Below are 27,235 nucleotides of genomic sequence, written 5' to 3' on the forward strand. Positions count from 1 at the left end.
CGCCTCGCCAAAGACACCATTTGCTTTTAATGACTTTTGGGGTGATTTAGCAGAGGACTTCACAATGTCAGTTCAGCAGTGACAATGCCCATAATACAATACACACATCTGACATAACGTTGTGTGTTGAATATTTTAATGCTTTTTAAAAAGTTGAGAGGAGATGATTTGGACAGATGTATAAATCCACTGCAATGACCTAACCATACAACGAATACACTCTTTTCTGAGCACATACAGTTCACACCGGTGGAGTCTTGGCAAGATGACCTCTGCAAAGAATCATACACAAAATAATGCAAGTTAATGATGCTAAAAATCATAAGTTTTAAATTCAATGTGAGCAAATTGGTTGGTTCTGAGCATTTTCTCCCTTTAGAACCAATGACTTTAGTTCATTTATTTATTTATCTATCAGGGACAAAGCCCATTCAAAAAAACATGGGCAGACAAGAATATTTTTTGTATTCATCTGAACAATTTCAATGTAATAAAAGACAAAAATGAGTACTAATCAATTCAACAAATATCACTGTTATTATTAGTGCCACAGATCTGGTTTGTGGAGGTTAAATTACAGATTCATGTAAATTTGTGCCTGCTCTAATGAAAAAAAAACAAAACAAAAAAACAGACTGGGCGCATGCACACGCAGCGACTAGCAGTTTTCTGTCATTATGAGCTTGCTCCAGAAAAATGAAAACCAACATGGGTCCGTTGTTGATGAGTTTGTAAAATGGCGTGAAGAGTCATATCTACTCATAAATGTGTCCAAAACGAAAGATGTGATTATTGACTTTTGAAAAAATGCGCCTCAGAATAACACATATATAAAGGGGCAGTCAGTTGTGTGTCTGGACTCCTATAAGTATCTTGGAACACTGTTGGATTCTAAATTTGAGTTTTGATGATAATTGTACTGCTGTGTGTAAAAGAGGCCCCCAGCACCTTTATTGTCTGAGGAAATTGTCCTTTTACCATGTAGACAGAACGACAATAACACTGTTCTATAAAACGTTTATCGCAAGCATGTTCAGACAACTTTTTCTTGGCCCTCAGACTTCCAAGTGAATTGACCCAAATTACCTTGCATCAATCAAAAATAAAATTTTTACTGCAAGATTTTTTAAAATCTACCTTGATAAAGCTAATGTTCAATGTTTAATGTGCAGGTTTAAGGATCTTTGCCTGAATAAAAGGTCATTCTAACGTGTTAAACATGCATATATTTTAATTATTCACTGTAAGGAGCACCAGTCTATCGGCCCTCTGCTTCATCTGTGTTTGATATGTGGCCCTTGATGAAAAAAGTTTGGACACCCTGGTTTATGGAATCAGTTTTAACGTTTTCATTGGTCTCATGGCTTGGGAGTGTCTCTGCTAAAAAACAAGAACTCGCTGAATCAGTTGGTTAAATGGGCGAGTGAGGTGATTGTCCAACCTCAGAGAAGGCTGAACTCTCTGGACTCAAGACACTTACAGAGGATGTCCCAAAGGATTTTTAAAGACGTGCAACATCCACGAAATTCAGAGTTTCAGCTGCTTCCCTTTGGTCAGGTTTTAAAAGGAGCTTCGTTCCAGCTGCTCTCATATTTATGAATGGTAAGTATAGTAAGTGTAATCTATTTATCTATAAATTTTAGTATGTTTGTACCTTTGAATTTAGCTAATTGTTTATGGAACAAACCATTCAGCACTGGAGCACTGTAACACTTTATTTTGGAATTGTGTTTTTATACGTGTTATTGTGCATAATGTGGATGAATGAAAGATGAAATGTGGGATCAGTCTCTCAAATCTGCAAAACAAATTTACCTACGGGTACAAATAAAGCAACCTAACCTATGGATGACTGGCGTTATATCGGAGGACCAGGAGAGATCGATCTTCGTGCCAAAACTTCATCTACTTCTCGGTTTGTGACTCCCTGGAAGAAATGAAAGAAAAAAGGTTGTGTTCACGTGACATCGTTCTTGAATCTTTAATTAATAGTTTAAAATAAAACAAGAACAAGAGGACAGGTCTACTATGGAATTTGCTTTTTAACTGTGAGATGATTTGGTGAATATCTGTGTATATCTATCTATATCTCTCTCGGTGGAGGCAGAATGACAGCAACATCTGCAGTCAGACTTCCTCAGGACAGTATCCCAGGTGTGTGAGAGCAAAAAAGCCCCCTCATCCCGGTTTATCGTCCAGTGGGCACGTTTCTGTATTTCAATTGCCTCTTTAATCCAGCGACGGTGTTTATTTTCCTCTGTTCCAATGATGTTTGCTCTGTCCCAGTCCATAATATGGTTCTCTCTTGTACAGTGCTCAGAGACGGCTGATTTGAGTTGTTCCTGTTCTGCTTAGTGTTTTGTTGCTCGTGTGCAAGCCTTTGCTGCTTCCTTCTGGCATTCTGTTCTGTGTTCATTCTTTCCTGTACTGATCGCCCTCCCTGTTTCCCCGATGTATGTTTTGTTCCAGGACATGCAGGGTATTTCGTATATGACATTACATTTATGCTCCGTTTCTATTTTGTCTTTCGGGTGGATGAGTAGTTGCCTGAGTTTTCTGTACGGTTTCACTGGTGTGTTGATATTGTTGCCCTCTGCACTTTTTCTGTTATGCCCCTGATGTACGGTAAAGTTACAATGCCTGTGCTCTTTTTTTCTGTTGTATTTTTGTTTTCCTGGTTCTGTTTTTATTTCTCTCTAACCTGTTGTTTTCCTTTGTTTATTGCCCAGGGTAACTTCCTGTTAAGTATAACCCCCATAAAGCACTTGTACTGCTATTTTTAACTTTTTTATGACCCAGTGACCTCTTTTCTTCAGCTAAAACTGGCACAAAGTTCATGGTTCCACCGTGATTTTTTTTTATAAACGCTTCAGAAAGTTTGGATATTTCATTGAAAAACAGTGGATCTCCTATGTTTTATAAGCCCCTGCAATCCATTTGAAAATAAAAACGTGGACACCACCTTTGAAATACATGCACATCTTATTTACTTCTTTGAGTTACGTACAAAGGTAAGTCGGCGCACAGCTTTGGGGGTAGTGAGAAGACCACGCACTCGCTCTTGGACCTCCTCCCACATTAAGTGAGTGCTTGATGTAGATCTACACAGAGGAATAAGAAGGATGAAAGCAGATACAGGCAAAAATCCAAGTCTTTAAACCTGCCAGACGTGACCACTTTAAAAATTCCCTTCCATATAACAAAGTGCCCTCGTTATGCAGAAGTGGTCACTGGGTACAGGTTGTAACTGTTGCTGTACTTTTTTATCTGGCAACATTAAATAAAAAACAGGCACTTCGAGTACAATAGTCTTTTATAGAGTTAAAAATGTGCACGTACCTTCTAGGTGTAGCAGACTGACGCAGAGGAGAAAGGTCAGTACTCTGGAATGAATCTTGTAGATTTAGGTCATTGACTGTCTCCTCAACCTATAAAACCAAAAAGTGCAGTTGAAATAAACTTTTCATTTAATTTAATTTCATTTTACTTTATTTAATTTTACTTTATTTAATTTATTTTTATTTTATTTTATTTCATTTTATTTTGTTTCATATAATTTCATTTCATTTTGTTTTATTTTATTTATATTATTTATTAACAATTTATTCACAAAAGTATTTATTAACAACACAGTTTATTTATTTTTCATGTTTATATTCTTTAATAACTAAGACTAAAATACCAATGCCACCGGAATAACTTTTGCTCAAATTTAACACAAAATGTAAAAACAGAAAAGCTGCGTACCTGACCATTAGATAAGGACTGTCTGGGCTCTGGTGATGCAAATCTCACTAAAACAGAAAATAGGCAAAAGTTCACCATGTTGGAAGTACAGCAGGTCATGTGCACAGAGTCATATAGCAATAAACAAGTTTTACAGGACAATTTGTAGAAGTACTAAAATGAATCATTGACTATTTAAGAAGCTCAAAATTGTTGACAACAAAGTCAGTTAATGGCATCAAACATTTTCGAGTTTAAATAAGGTTCACAACAGAATTCAAACTAAGCCAGATATGAATAAACAAAATCTAAATTAAATCAAAATTTGAACAATGCCACAATATCAAATTATGTGAGAAGAAACATCATATAACAATTATTTACGATTATTGACACTCTGACCAAACAACTGGAACTGGAAAATTCTTAACTCGTTTTTATCCACATTGCTTAAAGGGACAGTCTCCACACGTCTCCAACACTCTGACTCACAAGGAAATGAGGTCCTATGTCCAAAATTCCGAACTGTCTCTTTACATTGTCATTCAAAAACTTCAAGCATTATTACAGTTAATGATACATAAATAATCAGATAAAATAAAAAAAACACTTCTTTAAAAAAAAAAACTTTCCATGTGTTTAAGGATGATGAAAAGTTAGGATTGTTGCTATAGCAATTAACAACTAAAAACAAATTATTATACCTTCTGAGCGTGAAAAAGTCTCAATTTTGCACACAACAGGAATCTTAAACACATGAATAGACTGAATATATATATTTATTTTGCTTCTAAAATGGTCACAGTTATTATATTATTAATCTTATAATCATGTCATCAAATGTATAATCAGGATTATCAATTAACCAATTAATTTCAACATATTTTGAATAGGCCCGTGCACCTGCAGAGGGAGACCTGCTCACTGCTGGACTGCTGAGTGTTGATGTCAGATGGGGCGATGCAGATCTGGCTCCAGCCCTTAAGGACAAACCCTGTGAATATGACACGGAGTACAATCAGTGAGTTTATGTGTTAGTGACCGGAACTGTTTGTACTTGTTTCCTCAAATTGTTGTGTAAAGAAACAAGACTATAAAGCAGTAATCCAATAAAACTGGATTGTCGCAACTACAACTAGAAAAGCACTCAGAGAGCGCAGACCTCCGCCAAGGACTACCCCCATTTTTTATATAAATTGCGATAAAATCAGTCTTCTGGATCAGATCCGGATCAGACTTTGGAATATGAAAGAGGATCCCATTGTCCATCCCTGAGTCAAATTTCATGGGGTTTGGTCAATAATTAACCGAGATATTGAGAAACAAAATTTTTGGCCCCATTTACCACAATGTTAACTAAAATTTCAAAGTGATCCAGAATCCAGGATTTCTTCCGGATCACCTCCAAAATGAAATCAGTTCTTCCTTTTCACATTTCCAACAAATCCTGAAAATTTCATCAAAATCGGTCCATAACTTTTTGAGTTATGTTGCTAACAGACAAACAAACAAACAAACAAACAGACAAACGCCGGCAAAAACATAACCTCCTTGGCGGAGGTAATAATTTTGGCATCTTTAGTGTGTAGAATGTAGTTTTACGCTTATCATCAAAGGTAGTATTTTAGGACCTATTTTATTTAGTTTATATAATGATCTAGCTGAAATGTGTCCAAATGTCAATGTTCAGCTGTATGCTGATGATGCTGTAATCTTTACACATGCCAAAACTGTACAAGAAGCTTCAGAAAAGTTAACATCAGCCAAGATTCATGTCCAAAAGTGGGTCAAGAACTCATGCTTGCAACTCAATATAAAGAAAACTGTCTGCATGATGTTCAGTAAAAATCAACTGAGTTACAGTTGTCCAGTGTCTTTCTGGACAGGGTAGAACTCAGCCACGTCAAAGAGTTTAAATACCCAGGACTGCCGTTGGACCCAAGATTGACATTTAAGAAACACATTAATCACCTCACGAAAACTGCTAATTTTAACTTTGTGAATTTTAGACAGGTAAGATCCTTCATGACTTTATATGCAGCACAAACGTTTTTACACTCCATGATTCTGTCTCATACAGAGAATTGCAGAACCACATGGTCACTTGCTGCTGGCTCAAAACTCAAACCAGTCGAATCACTTTTTTAAAAACCTGTAAAAATACTGGACCAGAAACCATTCTCATTTCATCCCTGCACTATTTTAGACAAGTAAAACTTGCTTAATTTTAATAATTTTGTTGATTTTAGATATAGATGTTTTATATATAAAATTTTGTATGGACTTGCCCTCCCTCCCGTTACAGGATTTTATTAAAGTAAAGACTGTCAGTGGGATGGGAGCTGGGGCCACAATCCAGGGGAACTGTGAGCTCCCACACAGACACACCACATTTGGACAAAGTGTGTCAATGTCAGTCAGAGGCACTAAGTTATGGAACAGTCACTGGACACTTTCAAATCCCACTTGAAACAGCGGCTAAAGGAAAAACAGACTTGTGGACACTTTTAGTTTAGAACTATCACTTGTTATTGTTGTTTTTTTCTGTTAAATTTGTGGTGTTACCTGCCGAGGGACTACAGATGGAAATGAGCTTTTTTGCTATAATCTGGCTCATTTACACTGCAATGCTGTAGATGTTCATTAATGTGCACTCTCCCTATTAAATAAATAAGTAAATAAATACATAAATAAATAAATGATATTGCTCCATAGCATTGAAAACATTCTTACAGTAAGTGGTAGGTCACCTCTCCTGCTTGTTTCTATGGAGAATCAAGATAGATAAATTTAATCTCAAAGTACACTTTTAAGTGCTAACACAGAATAAATGTTTGTAGAAAATTTCTGTAACTATTTGACCATCTCTATGAAAAAACACCTGGGTCAGTGTAGCCAATAGCATTACGAATAAGTATGAGGCTGAACAAGTATACGTTAGATTAACAAGTAAAAAAGTTGAATGTGCTCTATGTATTGTACCATTAAACATACCTGGAGTTGTTTTGTTTAATTCACACATGTTTAAAACACAAATCCTGCATATTCAGACTGAGTTCTTCAAATTGAAAACACTCCACTGAAAGTACTCCACTGTGTCTCTAGAATCATTTGGATTATTTCAGCCTTGGAAATGCCGATCTCTACTGAACTAAAGGTAAAAGACAGCTGTTAACTTGAAAACTAGTGCTTCATGACATCTCAAATTGGGATTTTGGGCTTTGGAGATGTAGACAGATTAATAATAAAGGGTAACTCAGATTTATGTAACGTATGAATAAAACAAAACACAACTCCAGGTCTGTTTTTGAGGAGGTAAAAACATTATAACATGACTTAAACCTCTCAAGAGTCAATTTTGTGCAATATATGACCTGTAATAAACACAAAACTCAACATATGGCACATTCTGTTTTGCTCATTGTGTTTTGAAATGAGAAACAAAGTATTATGAAAAGCAAAAAAACAAAAAAAAAAGAGAAACATCAGCACAAATATGTACATTTTGCTCTCTGCCTCCTCCTGCTGGTGTATGGTGGTACTTACATGTGTTGGACTGCTGGCTGGATCCTGGTGGTCTGAGTCCAGGCTGAGCTGGCGCTGGTTATTGCCGCCCCTCACAGGAGACATGGAGCGGGCCCTGGAGATGCCCCGGTCTCCCCTGGCACTCCTCCTCCTCCCCACACTGACAGGTTTTCTCTGAGGGGAGGAGGTCCCGGGTCTGCTACAGCGTCTTGGTCTCTTCACCAATGGCCTCTGGATTAAAGATTTAAAAAGTACTATGCTGGTTTGTTATAATCAGGAAAAATGACCAGTTTATATAATTACCATTGGTACATTTGGGTAATCAGTGATCTCTGCATTTGCTGCACACTCAAAGATGGATGTTGAAGTTGAGAATTCCAATCTTGGACAAATAATACCCTGTCAAAATATGAAGTATAATATTCTTTAATTTATATTTTTAGATCTATGTTATATTATTTCCTCATCACAAACATGCCTGGAGTTGTGTTTTGTTTCATTGACACATGTTTAACACACAAATGCTGCACAGGTTGTTCTTCTCTCAAACAGAAAACACTCTGTTCCACCTTGTGATGTCATATGATAATACTAGAACTGCACCACTGTGTTTTTAAACTCCATACACCTTCACTAGAATCGTTTGGATGATTTCAGACTCTCTACTGAAAGGTAAAAGGAGCTGTCAACTGTAAACTACTACTACAGGACATTTGGAGATGTAGAAAGCCTTACAAAATGTGTGAATGAAACAAAACACAACTCCAGGTCTGTTCTGAGGAGTTGACAACATTATAAACATGACTTAAAGGTCACAAGAGTGAATTTTGTTTAATATAGGACCTTTAAAGGAGCATTATGTATTTTTTAGAGAAGCTGCCACCAAGGAGATGTTATTTTTTGCCTGTTATTTTCTACAGAATGGCATTAAATGTACCTCACATTTATTCAACTATGAGCATTTATATTGCTCAATAATATGTCTACTGCTTGTCTCTTTGTAGACATCATCTCCATTATGATGAGGTGGTGGGCAGTTCACCAGAAAATGTTTCATAGGGCACTTTTAATGAACATAACACCCACATACATTGAATAGTTAACAAAAATAACACTGGACTCACAGGAAAATTCTCCGATTGTATCATCAAAACCGCCTGCTCAGTTCCAGAAAATGGAGGAACGAGCTTTGGTTCTGGGAAGAGGAATCTGCGAGCATCATTTGCGTAGTAGGCCAAAGTCATTCCCACTGTCAGAAGGCAATAAACAAGACTTGTGTAATGTTTACATTTCCAGATCACACAAGCTGCATGTGGTGGTACAAAACACTAAAGGTGCATGACTTTTTTCCCCACAATCGAGAAATAAGCAAAAGAATGTAAAAAATGTATATCCTAATAGGTTGTTTTTTTAGATTCTTTAGATTAGAACGCTGCATTTGGGTCCATATTTTATGCAAATTACTTAATATTTAGAGGTGGCTCAAAACACTTGCCCGATAGGGCCTATACAATAACATAGAGAACCAAATAAATAAGGCGTATTCGAATAATTTGTCATTTTATCTGCAAACACAAACTGAAACTTGCATAAATGTTGCTTAGAAAGCACATGAAGTCCATAAAAAGTTACTTAGAAAGTCCAGCAACCACTGTGGTTTTGTTGGCGTCACAAAAGCTGTGCCTGTGTTCTGCAGTATATACAGTTAAAATATTTTATAAACTTCACCCCCTTTTCAGCAACGTCATTGACAACTTTCCTAGAATGCACAGTTTTATCAGCCTTCTGAAAGTCTGCATCATCAGCCCAGTCTACTGGGAAAGCTCTTGATCTGCCAAATGTTTTTGGCAGATCAAGATCAAGTTTTATCTCCACCAACCTCTTGCTGGTGGAGATAAAATCACTGATCTACTTCCCTTCATAATCTTCTTGATTAAGGGCTTCACAGTGCTTTGGTGGAACCTCTGAACCGTCCTTTTCCATAATATTGTGAACCATCAACTTCTTCTGTTCAACAGTGTGTTACCAGCTTGTCAAATCCTGATCCCGTCAGATCTCAGAAGTTAATCAAGGCTGGGCCTGGGTATTACATGGATGGAAGACCACTGGGAATTCCATGTGCCATAAGGGGGCGCCAGTGACAAAAACTGTTGTTGTGTTCTTAGGCAAGACACTTCACCCACAGTGCCTAGTATGAAAGTGGTGAGTTGGAGAGGCTGATGGTGCAGCTGTGGCTACAGTAGTAGCTTACCACCACTCAGTGTTGAGTGAATGAATGAACTGTAAAGTGCTTTGGGTATCTTGAAAGGCACTATATAAATGCAATGATTAATTAATTAATTAATTAATTAATTAGTCGAAAAATGCCAGGCAAACATTTCCTCACTCAAGTACCAAAGATGTCGACCAAAAGCTGTTAAGACTGCTTTCTTGACAACTGAATGTTTATACTGTGACAGCTTCTGAAGGAAAACTAAATCATTTGCAGGAGCTTCAAAACTTCATGCATCATGAGTAACCTGCAAACCATCCCGTTTTTCTTTCAAATTTCTTCCTAAATCATCTTTTGGATGCTAAAACCTCATGCAGGCTTCTAATCGAGGTTATCTGAAACTTTATTTTTTATCATGCTTTGAAGGACCACCCTAGTATGCTCAGCAACACTATATACATGTTTATTTACCCATTATTGCTGATAATAATACTTACTTGGTGGTATGAGTTGCACAAGTTCAATTCGGACTGTCTCATCTGAAAGAAAAAACTTGGTTAAAATACAAACAAAAGGATGGGGCCACGATTAAGTGTCTTACATTGAAGCATCACTGCAATATCCCCTGGGTCAAGTGCATACCTGTAAATCTGAACAAATCCAAAAAAATTGAACAAACAAAAACAAAACAAGATTGTACATTATATGAACTTGCCTTTTCAAATGTCATCTTCTCGTGAAAAAGCAGAGGGAACACAGCGGGCAGGCACTGGGACTGTCTGAATTGGCCCATGAAACACACACTGAGGTAGATGTCTTCATACGCCATGAGCCGAACTCCAGGACATGACACCTGACACAGAAATGTAAGAATGTAAGATCAGTAGCATTTACAGTACTGCATTTCCACTGTAGTGCAGCAGGGGGAGACAAAGACACACAAGTGCATCTGGTGTGTCCTGCTGGTGGTTTGATGTGAAGGCTGCAGGGTTAATAGCTTCTAGTTTGTAATTTTTGAAACAGAAAACAGATAAATATCGTTATTGCAAGAGATTAATTTAGAAGAAAAAAAAAAAAAGGAATGGAACTACCTAAGCAAAAACATGCAGACAGTTTTTTCTGTAGCTCCTTTTTGCAGTTTCTACTTTAAAACTATCACAGCAACAGCAAACTAGTGCATATATACTGACCTAAAAAGCTTTATTAAAAGAAGAAATTATCTTAAAAGAAGCCAGTATCAACATAACAATGCCAATGTTTTATTCTTGACTTTGACGTCTTGCTTTTACAGCTCTGCAACTTCAAGCACAAAATGTCTTCCTCATTATTTACAAACTGCAAAGATGGAAAATGCATCTTACCGCCCGAATATTTATTTCCACTAGCACTTTGAGGGCTTTTCGAGACATTGTACTATTCTGCAGAGTAATATCTTCTTCTATGAACTCCGCGAGCGCAAAGCGTCACCTTACTCGTGTTACCAAGGATACCACAACTTCCGGCGGCACGAGTGACCCAGTGTAGGAACTATTTGCTTATTTTGTTTATTCTAAGATTAGTTTAATGATTTTGTTCGTCAGTTATTTTACCAATTTACTTTTGTTAATTTGTAGAATATATTTTTGCCATGTTAAAATTATGTTTTTAGTTTAGTCTAATTTGCTATTATTTACGTTAGCACTAGGGGTGTTACAATAACCAAAATATCGTGAGATCGTATCGACAAAAGTTCTTACAATAATATCGTGGACCATCACAATATATCGAATTACAAGTCTCTTTGCTTAAATTAAGAGTTATGGTACAGCAATAGCTAAAAAAAAATAGAAGGAACTACATAGACCATGATCCTTTGCTCCATTTCAGTGCAGACTACAAGAAGAAATAACAGTTCTAAGCACTTTTAGGTCATAGTTCTTTGGATTAAGTCTTGTCAAGGTGTTTTAAGAGGAAAAAGTAGCATATTCACAATTTTGTTAACCTCCAGAAAATATAATAAATATTGTACCGTGAGATTTGGATATCATTACATCCCTAGTTAGCACCTTTTCTGTTTTTGGTTTAATCTGTGGGGCACCTAGGGGATAAAAGAAGAGTTACAGCAGGACTAAAGTGCATTTAGGTGGGCCTTTTTTTTTTTTATCAGTCCACAGGAGAGGCAGCAAGTAGGTCTGGATCATGTACCCTTTGTTGTTTGCCTGCAAAACTGGAATAAATCTTCGAAATGCAGTTCTGGTCATGGACATGGTTTTAATTTCACTACGTAAACCACATACCCATGATGCCCAAAAGTGATTATTTGAGTTATGTTTAGTTCTGAGTTTACTCACTGCTTTTGTTAATTTTCTTTGACACATAATTACTACAAAATTTATGGGGAAAAAAAACAAGAAATATCTAGTTGTTAAGTATCTAGTCTTAGGCTGAAAAAAAAAAGGTGCCACAAGCTCTCACGTATAAGCCTCCTTTTATTCTGATAACCCCTGAAAATGATTTCACAATGAATAATGATCCAAAATATTGAACACTGTTTTATGAAAAGTGCTTATTCAACTAAGCATCAGAAAATGGGGTGTGAACTGATTTGTTGCTGCTCAGGTCAAGCTGAACATTTAAAATAAATAAGAGTGTAAAAAATAAAGTTCAATATCCAAGAAAAGCCATCAATCTTCTTAATTTAACCCAAAATGCTTCAGTCAAAGTCCACTTTTTCATTTTGTTTATTTGGTTAGCTCGATGTGCCCTCTGTGTTTTTCTCTGTCTGTAGAGGTGCCTCTTCATCAGAATCTGAGTCCGATTCTTGTTCCTCTTCCTCTGCTTGCTCATCTTGGTCCTGGGCTCCTGTTCCGTCCTGGTCCAGAGCCACAGCTCCTTTCCTCTGTGGTAGGACTGTAAAGAAGGCGTCTTGCCAGTTACCCTTCTCCAAATACGACAGGATGATCTCAAACACTGCAATTTTAAGAAGATACAGGTACAGAAGAACTGACGATTAGATATGAAAATGGCTTTTTAACAGATAATTAAAACCTATAAAGTCTGTTAAACACATTTTAGTAGCACACTTTCATTTTTTAACCACTGATTCCCAAAGACTTGGTCACAGGAGATTTTTTTTGGGTCACCTTGTCACAATCTACATAATATACTTTTACATATACAGTTGTATACACGGATCTGTGACGTTATCGTCATTCTGGATAAGCATTTTGTCAGAATATCCTGTCCTCAATAGGGCCAGTATTTCTATGTTTATTTCTTTCACTACTACATATATGTGTGAACTGGGATTTTCTGTGCTCACAAAAATAAAGACAAAGCACAGAAACAGACTGAATGCTGCGTCTGATCTGCTGCTGCGGTCTCCTCCTGCACCCAGACTGGAATAAGTTACAAAAATGCAGACAGGTACACCTATCTCATTAGAAATGTTGAAATGTTAAGACCTGTTTTGTATAATTTCTACTCTTTTTGTAAGTATTTTATTGACTATTTTGTTCCAATATTGCTGGTTTAATTGAATGTTGAAAAGAAAAAGAAATGGGCTAAATTTAATGTCCAAATAGGCAATTTATGGATCCTTTCATTACTGGTTATTGTTTTTCATTGTTTAAAACTTGAGTAATACTAATTGTTCAGAGAGACACGATCACTCAGTCAACAATAAAATATCCTTATTAATATTTAATAATGGTTAAATCTACTTTTAGTTTGTGATTTACAAATAATGTCTATTGACTTGGGTCGCGTTGTGACTTTTAAAATATGGGTCCCCAAAAAAAAAGTTTGGGAAACACTGTTTTAAATGATAGGTCTTAAATATTCTAGTGAAATACAGACAACAATTTTGCAACTTTTCTGGTTCAGGGTCCATCGCCTGCTTGTCTCCATGTAGATCTTATTGTTTTGTCTAAATTGTTCTATGGTGATGCACATATTCAACTGCATGTTTTTTTGGGCGTGTGCAAACATGTACTCTTATGGTGACTGTGGTTGCCTCTTCACATTTCTGACCTGTACCTGCCCTCTTGTGGTCTCACCTTGTGGTCTCCATAAAGACAGAAGAGTTTAATGCCATATGGTTGAACATTTGGGGGAAAAAAAAAAAAACACCTACATGAAAGCGAGCAGGTAACTACACACTCCACCAGAAAAGTTACATCGTGAACTTAATGTTTAACACTAATGGATTCACGCTGCTTTATTTCCAGACTAATAAGAATCATACCATGGTTGACAGCCAGGACTTTGCGGCTGTTCATCTTTACAAAACTGCTGAGTGGAAGCTGAGCATGAGCAATCCCAAGCTCCTTTGCCTTCTCAAAAGTAATACCCTGGAAACGAAAAAAAAAAAAAAAACATCAGTAAAGTTTGTAGTACTCAATCCAAACCAAAATGACACAAGACAGTCAGACCTTATGGTGGTTGTGGTCCACCAGGCCTCCTATGACATAGGCCTTGTTTTGGTCCAGTTCTGTCAACACGTTTGGAGAGTCTGAAGTGAGGTACACCAGGTCCTCTTTGGCCACAACTTCACTGTAGTGCTCTGATTTGAAAGAGATGTCCTAATCACAGCAAAAACAAAAGCTTAATGTTAAAGAGTTTAAAAGTGCTGTATATATGCTTCTTTGTCTTATTGTTATCAAAGGGTATTCAAGGACACATCACATGGGACAACCAGTTCCTCATTATCTGTCCCTTCCCACGCACAGTCCACCAGCACCCACACTGATACAAACCACTCAGCAGCTGACACACACACCACACTCTTATTTGATATTAAACTGTTGCTCAGTACTTTTCCACTGTGATAGAAAAAAGTAACCATCCATTTGTCTTGTAACCTGTGTGATTCAATAAATACGGAGCGAGGGAAAGTGAGCCTCTGACAGTTTAAGGGAGCTGTAGTAGGCGCCACTGTCCCTCGCTGTGAGTAAAAACCTGAATTCTGCCTTCTGAGTTTCGTTGTGTTAATATCTCTGTTATTTTCTGACACTTAAGACAATGCTAAATAAAATATTTCAGTGGCAAAAAAGGGCTCATCATTTTTAGTTTATGCCTCACCTTCCAGTTGACCCATCCTTTGTCCTTTTCGTCCATGCTCTGTTTCAGCTGTCCACCCAAGCTTGTCACTATGAACTGATGAATTGACAGGACACATTATATCACATATAATGACATCTTACCATCTGTGTGGGATTTGGAAAGTCAAGTTACCGTATTTTCCGGGCTATTAGGTGTGCTCTTAAGCCTCCAACCCCATCAAAAAACGACTGCACCCCACAATCCAGAGCGACCTATACACGAATCTACTCGGGTGTCCCAGCACGACTTCAGTAAACTACAAAGCCGCACCACCCGCAGCGCACGCAAACACACACGGAGCAGACAGTGACCGCGCAGCGATAAACACACACAGCCACACTCATCACTCCACGCCGACGAGGAACGGAGGAACGAACTGAAAAAGTGAGTGCAATGTGCCACTTCTAGACACAACTGAACAACTGAGTCACTGCGAACATGCCGACAATCCAGCGGTCCCAGACAGCACCCTCCCTACACGCCACAACTGAACAAAGCCCAGAGTCACTGTGCACGCACAAAACAAAGTCCCACTGACCCATCCAACTGTTGTGTTTCATTTAAAATCAGGTGCGGTTTATTTGTGAAAAAGTTCGAAAATAGACCATTTAATGACAGTGCGTCTTATAATCCAGAGCGCCTAATAGCCCAGAAAATACGGTAAGTGGAAACTAACTTGGACTGGATGTGGGGCTCGTCTGTTCGTAGCGTAACACCGCTGGATCTGTTTGTGAAGTTTTCTGACATCCTTAAAAAAAAAAAGAAGACAAACATAAATGTGACTTAGATAACAGTGAGAGATGACAGTGGTGGTTGGATTTCACTGCATAAAAACAAATATTACAACTAAAACTCAAACTGTGAAAATGTTAAACCTTGTTTAGTAAAAGCTTTATAACCACTGATTACATTGAGAAAAAGTGTAATTCAAAGATTAAATTTGATAAAGTACCAAATGTGATCCGATTATTTTATGAAAGTGACTGCATTCTGAAAGCCATGAAATGAAAAAGAAACTGTACTTTTTCTCAGTACATGTAGTTAGTTCCCCAACACTGATTATTCTCTTCTTGTTCTTCTTCCAAGACTGAGCCTTGAAACTATAACATAATATAGAAATTATGGCTGTACCTTCAAAAGCATCAGACTGTCAAAGCTGCAGTCCACCACCAGCCTGACAGAGCTGCGGGTCACTTCTTTTCGCAGCCTTTTCCTGGGATTTCTGTCAGCGTCTGTCCTCTCCTCATCCTGATTGTTTTGCCTTTGGAGCCGACGCTGTTGCTTTCTGTCCTTTCTCTTTTGTCTGCAACACCGATCAACCAGATGTATAACACAAATTTCATCACATATATACCACCATATACAAGTCAATACAAAATATACCACCATCCAACTGCAAATGATGAATGGTTGCAGGTAATATTGTACACTGGTACACCTATGATTATTTCTACTGCAGCTGGATCAGTGAGATGCAAAACTGTATTTCCTTGTCAACTATAATAAATCTATTTTACCATGTCTTCTCCAACAAACATGTTTCCAATAAAAGACGTTTAGAGCAAGTCCATAATCTTGTTATCATATATAATGTTAAAGGTAAGCAGAGGTTAAGTTCTCTACTACAGGAGTCTTCAACCTGTAGCTTGGAGCTACCAGAAACTCTTCACCTTCTTCCAAGTAGCTCGCCAAAGAATTTCTGAATAACTAAAATGTAATTTATTAAATGCCTATTAATACTGTAAATGTCTCATTTTGATGCCTGGCTTTGTGCCCTAGTAAATTAATAATGGTTTATGTTTTACAGACATCCAAGGCCATACCTCTTTATTTACTCAATTTCTTATGGTCCATAAATGAGTTTTGTAAAGCTACTTTACAAAACAACAACTCTGGCACTGTCGTTTTGTAAAAGTAGCTCACCAGTGGAAAAAGGTTGGAGACCCCTGCTCTATTACAACATTTTGTACAGCACATTACAAATGTAATACAACTTACTTTCGCAGTTCTCTCTCTTCTTCCCATTTCTTTTGTCTCAGAAGTTTCTTTCTTTGCCTTTTAGACAGACATTGGGTCTCTGAGGAGGCGTTTTTAATTGTTTCTACCGTGCTTTCACTGTCCTCCTTCTGCTCTTTATTTTCAGCCGGTGAAACAATAATCACATTCTCATTAGCCATGATGATGAAGTGTTTTGGTGGCTGTTGGGGTTAGCAAGTTAGCATGGCAAGAAAGAAAAGTCATATAAAAAGCACGTACGCCAGGTTCCTCCTGTATTAGATACGGTTTATAGGTTGTTCGTTTCTGTGAGGACGCAAGTTGTTCAAGAACAAAATCAAGCAAAAAAAAAAAAAAAAAAAAGCAGGAAAAAGCAGAATTAGTTTGTATTGAAAACTCTGCACATGTTGACGGCGGCGCTTTTAAATGACGTCATAAATCAGCGTTTAAAAAAACATTTCGCAAGCATGAACCATGGATCTATAATAAAAACGTATTAATATTGATTTTATAATAATTCTATGGCATGGACCAGATGGATGTGGTTATTCAGAGTTTACGAGTCTTGTACGTGTGAAAAACAGCCACACTTTTAATGCAGAGTAGAATCATCAGGGCCTTCAAGGTAATCAGTAAAGGCCAAAGAAAAAAATATTGAAAGAATGTTTGCACTACTAATATATTTTTTTTGAATGGCCAAAGCCAACATGTTTGGCAACATGGGGCTTACACTGTTGCATCCTTAGCTTCAATATCACACAGTCTATTTATTTATCTATTTAATTTACTTACTTATTTTTCCATTTAAATAGAACCAGGAAAAAAAAGTGATATTTATTCACAGCGGGTTTGTCTGACTGTGTAATAAACTGGTGGGGGAAAAAATGACTGTTCATTCATATGTGTTTTTAAATTGAAAAAGAAGCCTAAATTTATGTGTTCAAATGTCCAACATACTGAGTCCAAGATTCATTCAGGAGGCAATTTGGCATTTTAATTGGACATATTATAATAATATAGGCCTAAGCTATACATTGTGACTGTGCCGATATTGTGGGAGACCAAATATGCTAGGCTTCACAGGATTTAGATTTATCTGTACAGTACAAATACAAATGTGTGATTTATCAGTTTACTTGATGTGCACAGGCCTATTTCAATGTGATTGAATCTCTGGCTGGAGAAAGATGTTAGAATACTCAGCATCTGAAGTAAACTGTGAATGTGAGTAAAGTTTTAAAACTAATGACTTTCAGAATTGTTAGATGTGTTTTGTGATTATTGATAAAAGTATTTTTCTTGTTAAATTAAATTTAAAACAGTACAGGCTTAGGTGGTCACTGAAATGTAGTAGTGTTATAAAGCAGCAGTGGACAACAGGCTTCTCTTTTTCATCTTCCACATCTCGCATCAGCACGACGACACTACAGGACTGAGAGTGAAGCCTAAAGGAGCTGGGGAGTCACGTCTGTGGTACAAGGGGTGGCCCCACAGCACAAGGGTCACAGTGAAATGAAGAAGAGTCACATTCAAACTGTGGCCCTGGCTAATGGAAGCATTTAAGTTAAGAAAAAGCTTAACAGCTGTCAAATATCACATTATTCTTACAGTAACTCAGCTGATTGAGCAAGTGGTGGTGAAGGGCAAGGACCAAGTGTTTGCATTTATTATGGCTGTAGATGGAAGGGGCCAAAGACCAGGTCTGCCTCACATCCTCTTGCTTCCTTGTCAGAAGAGTGTAAGAGGACTGTGAAACAATAGATAGATGGGTAGATATAGATACTTTATTGATCCCAATGAAAATTCAAAACAATCCCAGTGCTACAAACAGTGAACACAAAACTGATTAAGATACAAATTGGAGATTAGATTATGAGTTAGAGCAAGATCCCTGTGTTCACAAATAATATAAATAAATAAATTAGGCCATGATGCAGACTGACAGTAAATGAGAGAACTGCGTGACTGTTTATCTCTGTTTATTCATTTTAGTTTAATCATGTAATGTATATACAGTGTTGATGCTTGCTCTTGGTTTTAAAATTTAACATCATTACTTTTTTTCTTGCTATTTGTTTTTAGTGTTCTGAAACGTGGCAAATAAATTAAGAAATTAAAATTTATATAATCATTAGTTTTGCAGTCAGTGGTTTTTATAGAGCTTTATAAATACAAATTACATAAAGGTACAAACAATATACATAAAATATCTATGGTCAAATATATTAAATAAAGAATAGGAAAGGTTTAAATGTGATGTTACAAGTAAAGAACAAGCTCATGCAGTAATACATTTCAGTGGTTTCAGTTTGTTTATTTATCAACAAAATTACAAAATAATCAATCAAATATTATATCTGATTCAAAATTATTGTACAAAGAAAGATTTCTATTGATAAAATACAATATGGACCTCCTGCTGGTGCCCAGAGTCAGGACTAAACATGGCGAGACAGTGTTTCAGTTTTATGCAGCTAAAACCTGGATCAGTCTTTCTGAACATGTGAGACAGGCCTCTACTTTGATGCTGTTTAAATCCAGACTCAAAACAGTTCTGTTAAGCTGTGCATATGACTGAAAGGTTTTTATTCCACACTCTTCTCTTTTAATGTAAATTTTATGATGATCATTTATGTTTTGATTGATTGTTTGTATTGTGATTTTAATGTCATTCTTATTCTGTAAAGCACTTTCAATCGCTTTGTGTATGAATTATGCTTTACAAATAAACTTGCCTTGCCTTAAAGCAATTGTAAAGTGAAATTTGATGAACATATTTTAACTTTGTTTACATATGCTGTGTTAATAAAAGGAAACACCTTGCCGGTGAAAGTTAAAAGAAAAGTGTGAATGAGTGCGTGCGTTTGAGCATCTGAGAAAGAGAGTTTTTTTCTGGCTATGTCCAGGTCCACCCTGATCCTCTGAAGGCGGTGTTTCAATTGCAGAACCTTGTCTACGTGTGGTGGAGCATATGCTGTGTAGTGATCATCTTGGAACCAAATTTCCCAGTATCCAGAAGTTATTTCTCCTTTCCGAGGGGCAGATTCAGCTATAACACCAACTGCCCAGCGCCCTTCTTCCTGAACATCCGCCTCCCAACTGTGTAGTCCAGTCGTGAATCCTTCAGCCGCCAGCACTGTGACATAGTCAGTGAACCTCTCAGGATTGTCTGGGACCCATGGGAGGTCTGAAGCATCAGCTGTTTCTGTGGTAGCGCAGTGCACGCTGCACAGGTCATCAGACACGACCAAGGGTCTGTTAGCAGTATTTGGGTCCAGGAGCACTGGAGTATAGGACACCAGATCCTTCATCTTCTTCCAGATGTTGAAGCCCAGATTGCCCAGATGTTTAGCCACATCCAGCAGACATCCAGAGGGCAGTTGTGGGACACTCTTTAAGGGTGCCTGCTGCACTTGTCTCACTGTAGTGCTGTACTTCTGAAGGAACATAACATCCTGAGACTTGAGCTCTTCCTCTGTTTGCCTGATGCTTTTTGACAGAGCGTCCATCTCTTGTGTCAAAGCAGCCACTCTCTGCTCCATCAGGCTGCTCTTCTGTTGCACCTCAGTTCTCAGAGCCCTGATGCGGTCCTGCTCTTCCTTCTGCAGAAAACTTCTCATTTTGTCAAACTCCTCCCGGATCAGCCTCTCTGTGCGCTGGCCCTGCTGCTGTATGTATTCACTGGTCTTGCCCCAGTGCTGTCTCACATCGCTGCACCTCTTTAGTCTGTCCTGTAGAGGCTCCAGACTGTGTTGGAGCTGCTCCTTATATTCCTGTGCTACTTCATCAATGGGGCTGAATCTGTGGTTGTTGTGTGCTCTGGAATCTCGACACACCAGACAGACAGGCTGCTTGTGATCCACACAGAAGAGCTGCAGTTTCTCTTTGTGCTGAGGGCAGAGGGGAGCAGGGGAGGGGGGCTGACTATGGAGCTGCCCCACACGCAGCTGATGAGAAAAGGTCTCACACAGGTTCTTTAGGACCAGGTTACAGGGAGGATCTGTCCGTGATGAGCGCCTCTTACAGACAGGACACTCCCGGGTCACCTTCTGTGTCCACCAGTTCTGCAGACACGCCTTACAGAAGCTGTGGCTGCACGACAGCACCACAGGGTTCTTGTAGACCTCTAGGCACACAGGACAGTTGAAGTCCATGTCTGGACATAAATACAGAAGTATATTTAGGAATCACACACAAAACTACAGTATGATGTAATTCAAACTTACCTTCACTTTGTCTTAGCTCTTCTATTTCTTGATAGATTTGGTTTTAATCTCCTAAGACTTTTGGTCAAAAAGTATTTTGCCTTTATGCTGCTTTGCTTTGCTTTGTTTTGCCTCTGTCACTTCCCTCTTCTGCTTCCTTGTTTTATGTCTGAGTTTCTATTTGATGGAGAAAACAGAGGTGGAGCCTAAGGTGCTCACTGTACTTCCTGATTAGAGTAACAGCTCATTGTTACTAAAGGATGTTGTCTGTACTGAATGGCAGGTAACAGGAATTAAGCAAATCTGTTATTTTTAGTAAAGGTTAAAGTTGACCCAGGCTTTTAAGAAAATCAAGAACTGGAGCTCCACTGACCTTCAGTCACTCACATTAGTCTGTAAAATGGAAGAGGTCCCCAAACATACTCCTGACCGTGTGAAAAATATTTCTCCCAAAGTTATTTGAATATACTTTACATAATCAAATTTGCTACTAGTAACCTCTTTATGAATGATATTAATAATATTGATGAGTCATGAGTCATGCGTGCTCTGTGTATGTACTGTAAATACAGACCTGTGTAACCAGACACTTCCCCCTCACACTTCCATACCCCCATAACCTAGTTTCAGATGGGCCTCAGCCAGAGGGAAGCTTTTAACTCTAGCCCTGAGCCAGCAGGCATTCCAGTCTGATCCACGGTGAGCCATGCAGTTGTCCATATAAAAAATACAAATACTTGACTGAAACTTGGGATATTTAATAATCCTTACTGCATTGGCAACAAAATATATTTTGAAATTGCAAAAGTTTTGATTTGCTGTATTCTTGTAGCGCACAAAAGGCTTCAGTGTGAAACATCCCTGAAGTTTGATTAATTAAAAAATGCAAAATATTCATTATTACATTATTGCACTGTCTAAATTCACATAAAGCAGTATGTATTGTACTCAATGCCTAACTGCCTAACCTTATATCCAGTGACATGCTGTATAAACATACTCAAACCCTCATCTACAGTCAAGAGGCCCTGTGTATAACCTTCCAGTGAACCATCACCTTTTAGGCACAGATAGTATAAAACAAACGTTAATATTCTTACAAAGGGTTGCACAAAAAAAAAAAAAAGCAAAACAAAACAACCATAACATGAAATAACATCAGTACAGTCAAGTAAAACATTTTAAACTGTTTCCATCTCAGATGCATATAATAATAATTATCTGGAATACAAATAAAAGCCATTACATTATTCCATTACAAAATTTATAAAACTCAGTATTACTACTTACATTTCTACTAAATCTCTTTTGAAATACAAACTGACCCCAATGACTGGGTTTGCACTGAGATCCATTCACAAACGTAGACGATCTATAATAAGACTTTATGAGACTATGCAATACACATAAATTCTTTATTACTTTATATTAAGTAGTGTCAAATGTGAGTTATGGACTGGCCAGCAGATCCAAGGTCAGCTAAATCACACAAAGCAGTTGTCACCATGGTAATGGTAGTTTCTGTAGTTCAAATATCTCCCATCCAAAAGCTTCAATTGTCTGCAGAGTAAACACTGCGGTTGCCTCATTCATGGTTTCATCAGCTTGTTTTAATAAAGCAAAAGTAGATGTAAATCCATTTATTTTGAAGTTCATACCTGTCAAAAACAAAAAACAATTTCAGTAATGTAACCAATCACAGTGAGCCTTTGTCAAGCAAAGACTCTTCTTCTATGTCATTGAACATCTAGTCTATTAACAAACTACAAAGGTGTACTGCAGAGCGCTGACTATCTCATTTCTCCTCTGATCCATATCTGTTTACTTTACAAATAAAAGTGACCAGTACAGTGTGCATGCTGTGTTTATGTAATTTCACCTCTTGGGCCATGTGAACCTGACTTCTCACTCTGGCTTTAAATGACAGGTCCTATAAAAAGCTCCTGACCCTGCTGCCACAGCGACCCAACTCCTGAAGACCAGTAACAGCTGAGGCTCACCACTGTACACTGGGCACACTGAACCACGTCCATACAAATCACAGCATCTGAGTCCATCATTAACAAAACACAGGTCTATGCTTGTTCTATTTATTTCTATTTTTGTGTATGTTTTTGCTTAATATATAGATGTCACAGCATTTTCTCAAACTATAGATACTGATGGTTTAAGTGACATGCAAATATTCAGAAAACCTTGTTATTTCAAATGCCATTCAGGATGCATCTGGCTTCATAACTGTAACAAAAGTGGTAAAGTCTAATTCACATGACAGCAACCCTCTGGCGAAAGCACAAATGCTTATTGGCACCACTGCACCAAAGCTGCATTTAGTTTCTATTTTTCCATCAGTTTATAATGATATAAATATGCCTAACACTAGCATATTTTTAATTTTCCATAAAGATGTTTTGCCTGGAGTTCAGATGAGTGCGACCGACAGGTGGATTTGCCAATCAGGGACACACATGGTCCATTCATCTACAAATATGTTCATGCGAGGAAAAGACAGGGACTAAATTTCTGCAGAATTATTAAGCGAAGCACTAAACTCTGTTCATCTGAGGTGAGAGATGTCACTTTGTTTGTAAATCACAGATGATCCAATGAGCTCCTTCATTTTGCATGTGTCACTGAAAAATACAAATCTGACTGCATGATCAAGATTCATCATAACGTTTATGTCTTCAAGTATTGCTGCATTTCATACAGCTTCAAGTTAAAGCTTTAAATTAAATTAACAGGTTAATTTATATTTAGTGATGACAATTTTTATGGGTAATTTTAACCTCTGACATCTTCCCACTGTGACTTATTGACACGTCCTAATAATGAATGAGTCTGTATGTTTTTCCTGAACAGTCTATAACACAAGGGACCCCAAATCACCACAAGACACAATATCACCCTCACCTCTTCATCTGTGCTCCACCACAAAGCTCATGGTGGTCCCGTCGAAGGAGGGTGGGGCGATGATGCGGGGGCCTTGCTGGTGGGACGAGATGCTGATGAAGGGCTGCTTGAGGGCGGCGTAACCCTGAGACGTCCGGTTGGCGGGGGCTGGAGCCGTTTGTGGAGACTTGCCTGTGGCCATGTAGTACGGGCTCTCCATGTAAGGGGCCTCACTTTGTTGAGGTGGGGTCTTATCCGGCGGGTCTGAATGCACCGACATCTGCGAAGGGACCAAGGTGCGGGCTGGGATGACCGTGGGATGCATAAACCCGGGATAGATCATGTAGGTGTGTGCGTACGCCCCAGGACTTATGGCCAGAGGGGACATAGGAACCGGTGTCATAGGAGCTGGGGGTAGTGGTACGTCCACATATTGTCCTGTTTCTGGGTCAAATAAGCGCTTGCTAGAGGGCTGCATGGGAGTCTCAACTAAGTAGTAGTTCCCCGTGGTAGGGTCAAGCAGCATTTTCCTTTGGGTGGGCTGAAAATGATCCAGAGATGGAGCTGGGGTAACTGCTGGGGAGAAGCAATACAGTTGATTAGTCGTGATGCCCAGTGGTAATGAATGGTATATGGCTGCCGTTGGTGTTTCGGGAGTTTCCATGACGATGCTGGTGGGGGGGTTGTCCTGAACAGAGGTCTGGGCCGGTCCAGGTGGGGTACGAGATTTCAAGGTGTACACTGAGGATGTTTCAGGAGGCTGGACTTGTTTTGTCACAGGTTTGACAGGTATAGTTAAATAGTTCTCGTGGTCGGACATGGTTTGTTCCTGGTTGGAGTGCTCTTCTTCTTTAGAGTCGGCTCTGTCCTGTCCACTGAGTCGTCCTGCAGTGGTCCTCCGTGATGTTGGCAGCTTTGGGGACTTTGGGGTGAAGGTCTTTGTGCCATAAGAGGATTTAGTGGCTTGGTTTTCAGATTTCATAGTCTTCATAATAAACCTGTCATCATGGCTGCTGCTGCTGTGGGCTACCTGCTCCTCACGTCTCACTAATGACTCCATCTTTTCACTGCTGGGCTCTTTAGCTGGAGGTTTATCCCGTTCTTCATTAATAAAGGGCAGTACATGACTGTCCGTCACTGGGTTTGGCTCACTTTTCCGTTTCCACTCATTCTTTTCAAAAACGTACAGTTGCTCCATTGTTTTCACAGCTGCTTGTAACTTCTCCAGAGCCACTTGGTTGGTTATTTTGTCTGTCTTTTTCTCTAAGTTGTCCTTGTCTTGTTTCCAAGCAGCCACTTTACTTTCAATTTTAGATCCATTCAATCCATCAGCGGAATTAGACTTTCCACTTGTTCTAAACTGAGTCCCTTTAGCGCCCTCTGGCGATGACCTTTCAAAGTCCTCCCTTTTGCACAAATCATTAACATTATCTGCAGTTTTCCCGTTATTATTAGTGTTCACAGATTGACATTTGATCACTATAGGTGAGACGGAGGTTGAATTTCTACCTGATGTTTGCTTTTTAGTCTCTGTTTGGTTGTCAGAAGTGGCCAAAGTTGTTTTATTGTCGTTGTTATCCAAAGATACAAAGTGATAAGAGCTTTTCACAAGCTTTCTCACGTCCCTAACCTGATGTATGGGCGTCTGCAGCTTGCCTTTATTATCTCGTATATCTCTAACCATAAAATGTGGAACTTTATCTGAGCACTCACCCTTCAGAGCCGCAGCGAGAGTCAGGGATTTGTAGTCCTCGGTCCTGTTGCAGCCTATATTCGGAGCACGTAATCGAGTCACACCAAAAGGCTCGTTTTTACCACTTCTCAGATTGATTTTAATCTCAGGAGATTTTGCAGTGACACCTTTGGTGTCTGGCACGAGCAGCGCATTGTCTGGGCGCGCTTTGACGCTCTCTTCGTGAGCCAAAACAGGACTGTTTTGCCGCTGCTCTTCGCTGGACAGCTGCTGGATATTCGGCAAAAACAAACTAGACATTTTCGTGAGTTTAACTCCACTCTGATCCGAGTCGTTCGCCTCAAGCGCGTTCTCTCGAACGCTTTTACGATCCTTTTGAAACTCTAGCTCGTCGTCCTTCCAGCATCTGAATGCGCTATTTTGGCTATGAAGCAGCGTGCTTTTAGACGCTTCCAATGCGCCCTTTTTAGTATCGATTCCAGCTTCATTCGCATGCTCCAAATTGGTTTCTAACGCGACAGAGGCTTGTCTGTGCGTCCTGTCACTCTTAGTATCACACGAGCCGCTGTCCACCAAGTCTCCCAATTCATCCACGCACATTATTGCGAGGTCAGAGCTGCTCTCTGAAAACTTAGAGCTCTGCCTGACCAGTTCCCTGCCTCCTTTACTCGCTTTGGTGTCCTCTTGTGTGTTGGGCTCGCTAATCTCCCCTCTTTCCATTTTGCGCTCTTGCTCAAACTGCATCTTCTTTGAAATAACATTTTTAATCAGGCTGGACGCGAATATGGCTTTCTTATGCTCCATGGTTTTTTGACAGGGTGGCTTGGTGGCGGCTCCTAATCGCCACTGCCTGCTGCCTGCCACTGCGTTGGTAACTTCATCCTTGGAACGTGATCCGGCTGCTGTTGCGCTTTGGGCAAACATCGGGGGTCTCTCAGCCCCGGCCACTCCAACATTGCAGCGGAAATTGAGCGTCTCTGTGAGCCTGATCACTCCGCTGTGACCCTGTCCCAGTTTCCCCATGAACCCCAGCTGCGTTTGCGGATTCCCATTCAGGGTAAACCCGGTGAAACTTCTGTTCTCCAAACTCTGTCGAGACAGCACTCCCTTATCCACGTTGCCGTATTTTAGGTCAACAAAAGACCACTTCTCTGATGCAGATGATTCACTTGACGTGCTAAAGTTAATAGTATCAAAATAAGGATATGCTAAACTTTTAAAAGCCTTGGCAGTGAGGTTGCGCACTTCCTTGTCTGCGTCGTCGAGCTCACTCACAGCACTGGACGTGCCACTGGAGTCGGTCACTTCTCTACCGCGTAATTTGGCGCCAAAGTGAACCCTTCCCGGTGCTGCTATAAAGCACTTGGCCGCGTCCCCATCCACTCCCCTGAAAAGGTATCCACTCACGTCTCCATGGTAGACCAGGTTGTCCCCCCCGGCCCGGGAAGTGGTTCTGATTGACAGGTGGATCTGCTGTTGTGGCTGAGATTGACTACTGGACACATGTGGGTTGCTCTGTTTCTCATTCACATCTTTGCTTCCGTTCTGCTCAAATGCGTCATAGTCCACAAAGGAAAACACCTGATTGTCCTCCCAGCCCACACTCACATCGTTATCCCCCTCGTGATCAGACAGTTCTGTCAATTGAATCTCATGCGTGGTAATGTAGTGGGACTCGTCCTCTGCGACGCAAGGTACGCCAAAAAGCAGCAAACTTACGTCGTCATCTTCTTCATCCTCTACGTCATCCTCCTCAGCCCTCTTCTCCACACTCCTTTCCTCCTTTATCTCGCCATCTTCCTCATCCTCTTCCTGCCCCATGTTCCTCTCTTCTCTGGAGTCCACATCCACGTACGTGCTCTCGTCTGGGTTGTCGCCCCTCGCACAGCTTTGGAGTGTCCTCAT

At 39.3% G+C, this 27,235-nt stretch overlaps 4 protein-coding genes across 4 annotated transcripts; all 4 read right to left on the reverse strand.

Annotated features, from left to right (window-relative positions):
* Positions 1-1,858: 1,858 nt before the first annotated feature.
* On the reverse strand, positions 1,859-10,417 carry spata6l (spermatogenesis associated 6-like). Its single transcript, XM_055156816.1, has 10 exons — positions 10,065-10,417; positions 9,961-10,002; positions 8,376-8,500; positions 7,555-7,650; positions 7,273-7,482; positions 4,630-4,720; positions 3,748-3,794; positions 3,340-3,428; positions 3,008-3,101; positions 1,859-1,927 (listed from the first exon to the last, which is right to left on the reverse strand). Exons 1-10 carry the CDS (start codon positions 10,072-10,074, stop codon positions 1,859-1,861), a joined length of 873 nt encoding a protein of 290 aa, XP_055012791.1. The 5' UTR covers positions 10,075-10,417.
* Positions 10,418-11,913: 1,496 nt separating this feature from the next.
* On the reverse strand, positions 11,914-16,952 carry trmt10a (tRNA methyltransferase 10A). The gene is made up of 7 exons (XM_020936413.2): positions 16,544-16,952; positions 15,677-15,848; positions 15,222-15,293; positions 14,525-14,599; positions 13,876-14,025; positions 13,689-13,794; positions 11,914-12,412 (listed from the first exon to the last, which is right to left on the reverse strand). The coding sequence occupies exons 1-7, from the start codon at positions 16,720-16,722 to the stop codon at positions 12,192-12,194; spliced, it is 975 nt and encodes a 324-aa protein (XP_020792072.1). The 5' UTR covers positions 16,723-16,952; the 3' UTR covers positions 11,914-12,191.
* A 1,877-nt stretch (positions 16,953-18,829) lies between these two features.
* On the reverse strand, positions 18,830-20,925 carry LOC110170806 (E3 ubiquitin-protein ligase TRIM35-like). Its single transcript, XM_020936506.2, has 2 exons — positions 20,767-20,925; positions 18,830-20,696 (listed from the first exon to the last, which is right to left on the reverse strand). Exon 2 carries the CDS (start codon positions 20,692-20,694, stop codon positions 19,282-19,284), a length of 1,413 nt encoding a protein of 470 aa, XP_020792165.2. The 5' UTR covers positions 20,695-20,696; positions 20,767-20,925; the 3' UTR covers positions 18,830-19,281.
* A 671-nt stretch (positions 20,926-21,596) lies between these two features.
* cunh4orf54 (chromosome unknown C4orf54 homolog) lies at positions 21,597-27,235 on the reverse strand. Its single transcript, XM_055156817.1, has 2 exons — positions 23,659-27,235; positions 21,597-22,403 (listed from the first exon to the last, which is right to left on the reverse strand). Exon 1 carries the CDS (start codon positions 27,233-27,235, stop codon positions 23,663-23,665), a length of 3,573 nt encoding a protein of 1,190 aa, XP_055012792.1. The 3' UTR covers positions 21,597-22,403; positions 23,659-23,662.

Source organism: Boleophthalmus pectinirostris, unplaced genomic scaffold, assembly GCF_026225935.1.
Source record: "Boleophthalmus pectinirostris isolate CB_2022bp ecotype Guang Dong unplaced genomic scaffold, ASM2622593v1 HiC_scaffold_20, whole genome shotgun sequence".
Classification (NCBI taxonomy): Eukaryota; Metazoa; Chordata; class Actinopteri; order Gobiiformes; family Gobiidae; genus Boleophthalmus; species Boleophthalmus pectinirostris.

Excerpts from the sequence above, each read along its gene's own strand:
- spata6l (XM_055156816.1), bottom strand. Across the intron at positions 3,429-3,747 it reads AGTCCTTATCTAATGGTCAG|GTTGAGGAGACAGTCAATGA; the intron begins GTACGCAGCTTT and ends TTGGTTTTATAG. Across the intron at positions 3,102-3,339 it reads CAGTCTGCTACACCTAGAAG|ATCTACATCAAGCACTCACT; the intron begins GTACGTGCACAT and ends TCCTCTGTGTAG.
- trmt10a (XM_020936413.2), bottom strand. The coding sequence starts at position 16,722 with ATGGCTAATGAGAATGTGATTATTGTTTCACCGGCTGAAAATAAAGAG. Across the intron at positions 15,294-15,676 it reads ACAGTCTGATGCTTTTGAAG|GATGTCAGAAAACTTCACAA; the intron begins GTACAGCCATAA and ends TTTTTTTTTAAG. Across the intron at positions 14,026-14,524 it reads AAGGATGGGTCAACTGGAAG|GACATCTCTTTCAAATCAGA; the intron begins GTGAGGCATAAA and ends TGCTGTGATTAG.
- LOC110170806 (XM_020936506.2), bottom strand. The coding sequence starts at position 20,694 with ATGGACTTCAACTGTCCTGTGTGCCTAGAGGTCTACAAGAACCCTGTG.
- cunh4orf54 (XM_055156817.1), bottom strand. The coding sequence starts at position 27,235 with ATGAGGACACTCCAAAGCTGTGCGAGGGGCGACAACCCAGACGAGAGC.